Source organism: Arachis ipaensis, chromosome B3, assembly GCF_059453495.1.
Source record: "Arachis ipaensis isolate K30076 ecotype BB chromosome B3, ASM5945349v1, whole genome shotgun sequence".
Classification (NCBI taxonomy): Eukaryota; Viridiplantae; Streptophyta; class Magnoliopsida; order Fabales; family Fabaceae; genus Arachis; species Arachis ipaensis.
In genome coordinates, this window is record NC_142438.1 from 8,146,098 (window position 1) to 8,158,237 (window position 12,140).

At 32.9% G+C, this 12,140-nt stretch overlaps 1 protein-coding gene and 1 non-coding gene across 2 annotated transcripts; one reads left to right on the forward strand and one right to left on the reverse strand.

Annotated features, from left to right (window-relative positions):
* Positions 1–165: 165 nt before the first annotated feature.
* On the forward strand, positions 166–249 carry TRNAL-CAA (transfer RNA leucine (anticodon CAA)). The gene has a single exon. It is a non-coding gene; the product is annotated as a tRNA-Leu (tRNA).
* A 726-nt stretch (positions 250–975) lies between these two features.
* LOC107628827 (amidophosphoribosyltransferase, chloroplastic) lies at positions 976–3,422 on the reverse strand. Its single transcript, XM_016331431.3, has one exon. It carries the CDS (start codon positions 3,244–3,246, stop codon positions 1,507–1,509), a length of 1,740 nt encoding a protein of 579 aa, XP_016186917.1. The 5' UTR covers positions 3,247–3,422; the 3' UTR covers positions 976–1,506.
* Between the last annotated feature and the right edge of the window lie 8,718 nt (positions 3,423–12,140).

Sequence of the window (12,140 nt, forward strand, 5' to 3'; positions counted from 1 at the left end):
AAAATCTATATGTTTTCGTATAGGATCCAAATCTTGGCTCATTATGATTAGAAGGATGATGAGGGCATAAGGCCTAACCTAAACCACCAACACCCTCCTCTCAACAAAAAAAATTAAATAAATTTTGATTTTAATAAACTGAAATGATTAATTTCAACCACATGTGTCAGGATGGCCGAGTGGTCTAAGGCGCCAGACTCAAGTTCTGGTCTTCGAAAGAGGGCGTGGGTTCAAATCCCACTTCTGACACTTTCTAACTTAATTTAACTTATGTCTCATTCTGGTTTATGCTTTGCCTTTTCACTTATCTATACGGGTTCCATATGGCTTTCGATTTGCACCAAAGCAATGGATCATCTGAAAGGGTTTCTCTTCTCTTGCAATAATGTACTGTATACTTTATTTGATTCGCACAATAGCATTTCTCTAACTATTATTATTATGTTGACTTGAATGCGGGGTCAACTTATATTTTCTGACTGCACCACTTATTTATGGCACCGTGTTCTTCAGCGAATGATGGTTAGAAGTTAGAACCTCATTGATGAGAAATCTGAAAGTGGAGACCAATCAAATGTGTGCAATTCCGTTTAGAACAGCATCGCATCTTCACCATGAAGGAAATTCACTATAAATTGACAACTGTTTTGTTCCATCAAGTCAAATTTAGCATTAGATTCTTTGCACCAATTTTCTGTAAAAGATTCTTATCTCGAGACGAATTTTGCTTAAAGGTTCCTATAAACTTTGATTGGACGATACTAATTTGATCATTTCTAAGTATGCTCCAATTAGTTTGGGATTTGTGAGAAGAAAAACATTGCAAACACCCTTATCTTTGCTTGGGTGGTATTTTCATTCTACCAGTTATCAATGAATATGATCTAGTGTTTATTCTAAAATTCGTTTCTAATTTTTACCTAGTTTAAGAAATATACACATACAACGAAAAAAAGTTCATGGATGAGTAACGAATTTAAAAGAAAATCTATATTAAAAATAGCAAAAGGAAAAACATCCAAGTTCTTGATTCTGATAATCTTATACCACTGTTCTAAGTTCTCTAATAAATAGCAAAAGCTCCAAATATCAGTTCTGAACAGAGAGACCAAAAATAAGTACTAAAGATTGGCCTTGTGAACAAACCGAATCATTGGGAGCTCACCACCGTATAGTTAGATGGCTTGACATTATCTCACCTAAACACGAAAAACTTAGGTACCATATAACATCATGGAACCAATAAAAATGTTCGAGTTACTCATTTTGCATCGTATATTAGGCTCCCTAATCATTATTACTATTATTATTATGACTACTAATAGCCACCTGAAATGGGATGACATGATACCCAATTCAATAATAATAGAAATGTTAATTCACCTGTACACGATGCAAAATGAATACACCTATCACGATTAATGGAGAACCCAAACATTATGCAATTGTAAACCCCCCAAGCACTTGAAAAAGATCACAAAATTGTACTAGTACACAATTTCATTGTCAAAAAACAGTACCAGCAGCCTTAACCTCTTTAGGAGTTCTTGTTGGTTGTGGTGGTGTTGTTGCCTGAACCCAGCCACCATCAATGGTTTCCAAACTCCCATTCAACCCATCATCAACAAAGTCACCAACCCTCTTCACCTTAAGTTCTCTTGGCTCAACAGGGTACTTCCCAGAGAAACAAGCATAACAGAACTTTGGGGACTCATGGCCCAACAAATTCCTCAAGCTATCAAATGGAAGAAAAGCAAGTGAATCAGAACCAATAAAATCCCTAATCTCCTCAACGCTCATCCTATTAGAAATCAACTCCTCAGAGCTTGGAGTATCCACACCATAGTAACAAGAACCAATGATTGGTGGGCTTGCAATCCTCATGTGAACCTCTTTGGCACCAGCCTCCTTCAACAACCTCACAATCTTTGATGATGTTGTTCCTCTCACAATTGAATCATCCACCACCACAACTCTCTTCCCTTCTAGAACCGCGCGAACCGGCGATAGCTTAAGCTTCACGCCAAAGTCCCTAATCTTCTGAGAAGGCTCAATAAAGGTCCTCCCAACATAGTGGGACCTAATTAGCCCCTGCTGGAAGGGGACACCGGCTTTCGCGGCGTATCCAAGCGCCGCAACAACACCAGAATCAGGCACAGCTATCACAACATCACAATCAACAGGGCTCTCGGTTGCAAGAATCTCACCAAATTGCCTTCTAGATTCATACACTGACCTACCAAAAACAACAGAATTGGGTAAAGCGAAGTAAATATGCTCAAATATACACTGTTTGGGTTGCGGATGAGACATGAGGCAGAGACTCTGAATTCCATTGTTGTCCACAACAATAACCTCGCCAGGGTACACTTCTCTTTCGTAAGTAGCTTCAATCAAATCAAGAGCGCAAGTTTCAGAAGCAAAAACCACAGAACCGTTGCTTCTTCTTCCCATAACCAAAGGCCTAAATCCAAACGGGTCCCTAACAGCAACAAGCTTGTCCTCTGTAACAAACACCATTGAATACGCACCTTCGAGCTTCTCACAGGCGTCAACGATTCTCAGAATAAAAGGTCGGTGCTTCGAAGTTGCGATGAGGTGAAGAACCACCTCAGTATCAGACGTTGTGTTGAAGATGGAACCGTTGTCTTCCAGTTTTGCCCTCAAGGTTCGGTAATTTACGAGATTACCATTGTGAGCCACGCCGACGGAGCCAAAGCGGTATCCGGCGACGAAAGGCTGGACGTTCTTGAGCATGGACTGTCCGGCGGTGGAGTAACGGACATGGCCGATGGCGAGAGAGCCGGAGAGCTGGTCGAGCTTGGACTCGTTGAAGACGTCGGAGACGAGGCCGACGCCGGTGATGGATTGGAGGACGTTGTTGTTGACGGTTACTATTCCGGCGCCTTCTTGGCCGCGGTGCTGTAGAGCGTGGAGTGCGAGGTAGCAGAGGCGGGAGGCTTCGGGGTCGCCGTAGATTCCAACGACGCCGCACTCTTCGCGTGGCTTTTCGTCGTCATCGGAGAAGGAGAAGGGAGACGAGTGTTGGTGCTGTTGTGGTTTGGGGATTGGGTTGTGGTTGTGGGATGTGGCGGCGCGTGTTATCGTGGTGGCGGTGGGTTTAGGGAGGGTTTTGTTGTGGAAGAGAGGGAGAGAGGAGGGTTTGGAGAGCGCGGTGGTGGTGGTGGTGGCGGCAGCGGTTGATGAGAGAGAAGAAGAGAGGTTTGAAAGTGAAGTAGCGGCCATGAGCGAATGGTTCAAGAGATTGATGGTGTCTGGTGTGCGCTGATGCTACGGGGTAAACAAGACTCGGATGCTTTATATTTCTTCTAGGTTTGTGGATTCAACACAAATTTTCTTCTTTTTTTTTTTTAATAAAAAATCAAAATATCATAAGAATCTAATCTAATTTATATATAATACAAAAAGATTTTATGCGATTTTTAATTCAAATTAATTAAAATATCTTTGTTATTTAATTTATTAGATTTTATCTTAGTTGAATAATATTTTAAAATTAAATAAATGAAAATTCGTTGAAGAAATTTCTAAAATAAAATAGCTTCTTCGATTTCAAATATTTTTCATACATTTCAAAAATTTTGTTTTGTTGTTATTCATTAAATGTTGAAAAAGAATAATAATCTCCAAATTTCTCTCTCTCTTTAAATTATTTATATTCTCTACCTATTCCGTCCGAAAAGCTTGTGTGAACTGTGAACTCGCCTAACGGCTTTTAGAAGATGGGTAATTGGGCTTCCTAGTTTAGTTTGAAAAGTCAAAGTTATCATGTTGGATACTGTGAAGCGACGGAAAATCAGTCTAAGCAAGATTTTTTCATCTAAAAATTAAGTTTTATTCCAAAATCATTGTGTACATATGAGTTATCACCTCATAATCAATGGCACAACTGCACAAGCAGCTGCTTGCATCATTGAATGGCTTGCATTAGTTACTCTGAATCACTTTGGCTGCCATATTATTTCAAAAATAGAATAAGATAAAATAAATAAAATATAAGAGAGATATAAGATTAATATTTTTTATTTTATTTAATAATAAATTAAATATAAAATAAAATAAATTATTAAAAATAAATTTAAAATATTTTGTTATTAATAAAAATATTTCTAAATTTATTATTAATAATATTTTTTAAATTATTAACACAATCGTAAATTGATATATTTTATCGTATCAAAAAATATAATATATTAACAAGCGTGTTACGTTATATTTTTTGTTAATGGAGTCAATTTTCAGCTGAACATATTTGACATATTTTTAAATGAATAAAATTTTATATTTAAGTAAAATACTTAACTGATTCTAACCAAATTGTTATAACTACTTTTTAAATTATGCGTCTTCTCTTTCTTCTTCTTTTTCTCCGTTTTCTTCTCCTTTTTCTTTTTGTTCTTCTTTTAAATTTGCACATGCAAGTTTTTTCTTCTTCTTCTTTGTTATTGTCATCATCAACAATACTAACATTTTGTAACATTTTTATTTATTAAATAATTTCGGTTTATTTCTTAGTTTATTTTGATTTATTTGTGTATTAATTGAATTTTACTTGATGCTGCTGATAAGTATTTACTAAATTTTTTATTACTTAAGTAATTTTGGTTTATTTCTTAATTTAATTGAGATTCATTCGGATCCAAAAATGAATTGGATGTGTTTTTATTGATGATTTAATTTTTTTGACTACTTGTTCAAAATTGCACTAATTTAGATTTATTTGTGTGTTAATTAAGGTCCACTTGATGCTGCTGATATGTATTGACCAAATATTTTAGCAAAAAATAATGAAATTATTCATTATCACTTTATTCAATTGCATTAGATTCCACTCCAGTCCATTCAATTAGTTCAGTTTTGAACAAGCAGTCAAAAAGACTCAATCATCAACAAAAATATATCGAATTCTTTTCTGGATCCAAATGAATATCAAATAAATTAATAAACGAACCAAAATTACTTAAGGAATAAAAAACTTGGACAATACTTATAGCAGTATCAAATGAAACTCGATTAACACACAAATAAACCGAAATTAGTTCAATTTTGAATAAGTAGTCAAAAAGACTCATCAACAAAAACACATCCAATTCATTTATGGATCCAAATGAACTTCAATTAAACTAAGAAATGAATCGAAATTACTTAAGGAATAAAAAATTTGGTCAATACTTATAGCAGCATCAGATGAACCTCAATTAACACACAAATGAACCGAAATTAGTTTAGTTTTGAACAAGTAGTCAAAAAGACTCAATTATCAACAAAAACACATTGAATTCATTTCCAAATCTAAATGAACCTCAATTAAAAGGTGGAAAAGAAAAAACGTAGCAACAACAGCTGCAATAAAAGAATGACGATTGAGAGAAAACACGCGAAGAAGAAGGAACGCGACGAAAAAGAAGGAGGAATGTGAAGAAGAAGAAAGAATGCGAAGATGAAGAAGGAGGAATGCGGAAAGAAAAAGGAATAATGCGAAGAATAAGAAGGAACACAAAGACGAAAAAGAATATGTTGCATTAGTGAAGCGTGCGTGTGTACACGCTGATGTAATAAAAGTTGTTTTTGTTGAGTTTGGCCCAATTTAGTTGGACTTGATTACCAAAAAGTTGAAAGTATTTTTTTTTGACGCCAAGATAATTCTGTGTGAGTTTTGTGGTTTACCCAATAATAAAAAGTCCAAATTATTTTTTTTCCTTCACGTAAAATTTAGAATAAAAAATAGAATAATAAAAATATAATTATAAAAATTTGATAGTGATAATAAAAAAAATAAAAAAAACAACCATGTCTTATCTAGTGTTTCTTTGTCTTTCATATTAGGAAGGACATAATATATATATATATATATATATATATAAAATACAACTCTGAAAGATATCAAATATAACTTGTTTTTCCAAAGTCAACCTCTAAGAGGGACATACATTTACAATATATAAAAGTGGAGAGTAACATCTAAATACATAATGAAAACCCAAAAGACAAACTTCACTTCTAAGAAGAAACCGACAGGCTCAACGAGATGTGTTGCGTCCTGTATATGTAAGATTAAAAAGTTCCACAACGGTTGAGAACATCATCCTTTCAAATTTTCAGTAGGGTAATAATTCGAAATAGAAATAACGTAAAAACTAAAAACACATGAACCCGCTAGGCAAATCCTAAACTCCAATCATTAAAGGTTCAAGTCTAGAGTTCTTTATAATCCAAACATGGTAAACATACTAAGTCTTAACCCTTGTCAACGGTCTCTAATCTCGTTTCTTCCAACACTAAGCTATTAATACTCTCAATATCACTATTATTCATTATAGTATTAAGCCCTTTCGATTTTATCTGTCTCTAACAACTATTATTAACAACATTCAGTTTCAATGGTATTTATTTATTCTTAATATTTAGGCTACACATTCTTAATACAGGTCATCAGTTATATTAGTATTCTCAATTTCTCAACGTAGAGCAAGTAGGGCAAACTACAACTCTTGAATCTATCCAAGAGGTTCCAAATATCAATTAATACTCTTTTTCGTCATCTAATCATTCAATTATTATCATCTTATCAAGAACAGCCCTTAGCGTCACCATCGTCAGCATAAATGACCTCTCAGTTGTTTAAACACATACGAAACAATACAAAGAATACACAAGTAAAGAGAACAGATAAAGCGATTAAATCAAATAGCATATAGATACAATTAATCAAACAAGACAAGTCAAATACAACATGCACACCCAAGCAAAACACACAAATATAAATAATGCATGCGTGTCCTACTAGTCATGAGGTGAATTGTTAGTTATAATGCCAAATTCGACACATATCCAGTAGCTAATCTGGATATGGAACACCACAATACTGAACAAATGTTACTCATCTACTTAGGGACGAAGCTAGACAATATTTACCAGGGGTTAATATTTTTTTAGTTTTTTTTTTTTTAACAAAAAATTTTAAAATAACTCTATATATAATTTTAATTAAAAATAATAACTAAGACTTAAAATTTACTTTTTATAAGATAACTAAACATATTGTATATTAAAATAATTAAATACAAATATCTCAAAACTAATTTTAAATATTATAAATATAGGTTGTTACATACTTGCTTTTAGAATCTTCAAATATTATTCAATTCTCTTTTAGACATTTCCTGCAAAATTATTTAAAAAATGTATTATATTTCACGTAAATAATTTAAATCACATTAATAATGAGAAAAAAAATAAAAACAATACAAGGATAACATTATAATTATATGATTATCATCTTCAATTTTTTTAAAAACCTAAATTATTATTATAAGATTATAAATTAGATACATAAATATATAAATTATTCAAAAAAACAAATAAAAGAAAAAACTTATAAAAAAAAGAAGAACGAAAAATAATAATGAAAGACCAAAGACTACTTGTTATCTTTTAAATTGTAATGATAGCAAAAATATGGAATGATGTTTTATTTTCTGATTGAAAGAAGACGGATGAATGAAAGAAATGATTTGTTGATTTCTTGTTGCTGTCCTTTCAGATTTTTCACTTCTAATATGGATTAGAATTTTTTTTTTTAATTAAACATATGGCCCATTCATAATCTAAATAATACACTACGTTTTAATTATTCTTTGCTATACCCATTTCTTGAATGAAAATTATAGACAAGAGAGTAATTTTTCAAAAGAGGGCATACATTTTTTTAAAGGGGCATTCTTTTATTTTTTATTATTTTTGTAAATATTTTTTTTTTTGTGGCACTACCTCCCTAGATCATACACGTAGCTTCGCCCCTGCATCTACTCATGCTAGTATTTTCACCACAAACTGAATAGGAATTGCTCATATACCCAGGCAAATGTTTTAAATCATAATTCGGATAGGAATTACTCATTTACTCTCAAATCATAACTCAAATAGAAATTACTTATCTATCCAAGCAGAATTTCTCCACAATTTAGAGTAAGTATTACTCGTCTACTCAGACATATGCTTCTTCACCATAACTCGGAGTAGGTATTACTGAATCCTAACTCTCTTATAGCTAGTACATTGAAAGAGAAATATTATACATACATAATCTCACTACTAGCTGAAAAAGGATTCCACCCGTCATGAGTTAGTATTATTTATTAGAGGGGATGTAAAGTGGTCGAAAAAATTCTATGTTAAAGTATCAGCAATGAAAAAAATATTTGAGTATGTTAGAATTTAGGAACCTTGGTTACCCCCTATCTACGCATTTCAGATAAATTCTAGCAACAATTCAATCACACGTATTTATGTGGTAAAAGATCGAAAAGCATTGCCTGAAACCAAACACTCATTAGTAAAAATTTTTTCCCATAAATTTGAGTTTGCATCATCTCATTGAAACTAAATGAAGATGACATAGATAAACTTCAATTCATTGCATACAACTTCTTTTGTGCCCTAGTCAAGCTCCTCCAATTAACAATGCGGAATCAAGCAATTTAGAAAGCAATTTTGAACTTAAAAATCCTATCAAAAATCCAAATGTTTATATGGAAAGCTTGCTGTGAAAAAATATCTATATGAGATAATGCGGACCGACAACAAAAACAAAAAACTCCTCCTATTTTATAGTAATTATAGTTCATAACGACTCTTCTGACTTTGTTAAGTATTGGCAAGTAATGGTGAATAATATTCACAATAAAAATTCTTTTTTTTTTTTTGTAATTTTAATTTTATTATGTAAGATAATATTTTTTTTGTGTATTTTTTTCTTTCTTTAAATAATATATCTGTTTTATTATAAAAAAATACAAATAAACTTATCTTCGAATAAAAAAACATATATATTAGTGTCAGAAAAATAATATAGATAATATTTTTTATTTAAAAAATTTGTTATTTTTTAATTATATTTTAGACAAATTTTTAAATTTTTTTAAAATAATAATTTAATAATTTTAACTATTAATTTTAATTAATATATAATATATATTTTTTATAATTAAAATTAATTATTAAAATAATTAGTACACCAATATTTCAAGGATATGTCAAATTCTTCCTTTACTTTATACTTATCGTTCGTTGCTTTTAAGTTTGCAACAACATAGGATTAGGATGATGTGTGAATGAGTCACCATCCAAACTTTTAGCTTAGATGATAGGCTAAATAAATTTTAAAATAATTCTTACATGTATACTTTTACTCATAAGAATTAAGTCCAACAAACAAGTGAGTCGCAGTCAAACAAATAAAACAAAATTATATTCGGAACAAAACAGTGGTGATAATATCATAAACTTAAGTGGTAATCCTTAGCTACATGAAGGCGTGGATAATCTTTGGTGTATTTGAAAAAAAAAAAGGAAAAGGATTTTGAGTCCAACTTGAATCACTTTCGGCCATATCCATATTTCTTCTTTCTCTACCTTACGTGGCTAAAGAGATTTGAAACTTCATATAGTGGGAATTTCTTTTCCATATGTGCCTTGATAAGGGGATGCGTGCAACCCTAAATTAATTATCCACATAAAATGTATAGCTCTTTTTCTTTATGAATTGAATTTTTCATGCTGTTGTTATTTGAGAGATAATACTCAATTTGGTTTCTGAAATTACACACGAGTTTTAATTTAGTCCCTAAAATTTCAATTGCCTTTATTTAGTTTCTAAATTTTTTGAACATAACTTATATTAGTCCTTGAAACAATTTTCAACGTACAAACCTTAACGAAACACTGTCGTGGCAGTCGGATGCCACACTAAACTTTGTAAAATGATGTCGTTTTGGTTTTGGCACTCAAATAACCTAAAAACAACATCCTAAATGGTGTTTATTAAAATTTTACCTAACAAAATAAGTAATACGATGCCGTTTTTGAGCTATTTAAATGTCAAAATCAAAACTGCATCATTTTACAAGTTTTAACGTGATATGTGATAGTTTACAACAGCGCTCTATTAACATTTTTATACTAAAAATGGTCCCAGAGACTAATATGAGGCACGTTTATAAACTTCAGGGATTAAATAGAGGCAATTAAAACCTCAAGGACTAAATTGAGATTCACGTGTAAGTTCAGGGACCAAATTGAGTATTATCTCTATTCTTAATCCAATATTATAAATTTTATTTAAAAAGGTAGCAGAATAGTGGCCTATGATAAGTTACACAACTGGGTGATGAGATATTTTGGTGAAAAATAAATTTCTTCCAAAACATCACAATCTAACCGGCAAGTGCACCGGGTCGTATCAAGTAATAAAAACTCACGGGAGTGAGGTCGATCCCACAGGGATTGAAGGATTGAGCAATTTTAGTTTAGTGGTTGATTTAGTCAAGCGAATCAAGATTTGGTTGGGTGATTTGTGACTTGCAGAATGTAATTTGCATTGAAGTAAAGAGAACAAGAAATTAAATGGCAGAAACTTAAAGTGCAAGAAATGTAAATTGCGGAATCTTAAAGTGCAAGGAATATAAATTGCTTGAAATGTAAAGGGAATTGGGGAATGGATTTGCAAAATTTAAACAAGGAAAAACTAAATTGCATCAAACAGAAGAGTAAAAGGGAATTGGGATTGAACCGGATATGAAGCAGAAAAGTAAATGAACAGAAAAAGCAGTAAACAGGGAATTGAAATGGGAAATTTAGATCTCAGGACCCAGAGACTAGAAAACCAAGTCTAGATCTCAATGCCTTCCTAGATCCAACAAGAACAATAGCAAGGAAATTGTAAATTGCAAAGAAAAGAGATGAAGAACAATGAACCGGAAATGGAATTCAATTAACAGTAAAGAAACAGAGAGATCCAAGATTGAGATTGAAACAGAATTTCTTCAATTCTCCAATCCAAGATCCAAGACAAATGTAAAATGAAATTGAAAGCAATGAAAACAAGAAATTAAAGTTCACTCAAGTTCAAAAGCTCTCCGAAAACTATTATGAAAATTCTAAAAGAAAAGCTCTCTCAACAACTTGAATTCTATCCTATTTATACACTTTCCAAAATGATCTTCAAGCCCTGAGTTGGGCCTTTGTTCTTGGTGGAATTGGGTTGAAAGAGGCCTTGGTTGATTGCTCTTGAAGTTTGAAGAAGAACCAAAGTGAACCAATTGAACCGGTTTTGAAGTTAGCCATAGTTGGACCTAACGTTTGAGCCAAAGTTAGGGGTCTAACTTTGGCCCCAACTTTTCATATCAGCAAGCCAAATTCTTCTAGTATAGACGTTGGTGCCAACGTTAGGGGTCTAACTTTGACCCTAACGTTGGCCTTGTTTAGTGCTAGTGGCGCCAACGTTAGCCTCCAAGTTAGGGGGCTAACGTTGGCGCAAACGTTGGTGCCCAGGGGAGAACTTCTCTTGCCAACGTTAGCCTCCAAGTTAGGGGGCTAACGTTGGCTCAAACGTGGGGAGCCCAGGGAGTAATCTTCATGCCCAACGTTAGCCTCCAAGTTAGGGGGCTAACGTTGGGGCTAACTTCATGCCTCCAGGTTCAATTTCACTTATTCCATTCTTCACTTCTAGCCATTCCTCTTTGCTTCAACCTTTCTCCAAGCTTTCTTCACCTATCATTAATCAACCAAACTCATCAAAGCTATGCTCAAAATCATGAGATATTCAATCTTTCATAATATGCAACAAATATAGCACAAAACCTCATGAAATGGCATGAATTCATATATGGTTGGTTCAATCAAGGGAAACATGAAAATCTACTCAATTAGCTTGCTTGTAGTTCAAGAAAGTGCATAATTCTAATGAAAACAAAAGAAAAAGACTAGCTAAAATAGGCTAAGATGACTTGTCATCACAACACCAAACTTAAAGCTTGCTTGTCCCCAAGCAAGAAATAGATTTATGCTCCAAGATTCTTTCAATTAAGATGGATTGAGGAACACTTGTAAAGTGCAGTGAGTGAAATGATCAAGTATCAGTGGGGTGAACTCTAAATCATATGCTCATGCAAGGGCTTCAGTGCTCACTAGTCCTTACATATTGGGAGTCGTAGGTCTTAGGATTTTCATCCAAATGGTATCATGGAGATCTCTTTATATGTAATCACCTTGAAGCAGTTTATAGTTTCTGTGCTTTGGCCTCGACTCTAAGTAGCATGTCTCAAGGCGGCTCTTTAGAT

Bases quoted from the DNA above. Each gene is read 5' to 3' on its own strand.
- LOC107628827 (XM_016331431.3), bottom strand. From the start codon at position 3,246: ATGGCCGCTACTTCACTTTCAAACCTCTCTTCTTCTCTCTCATCAACC.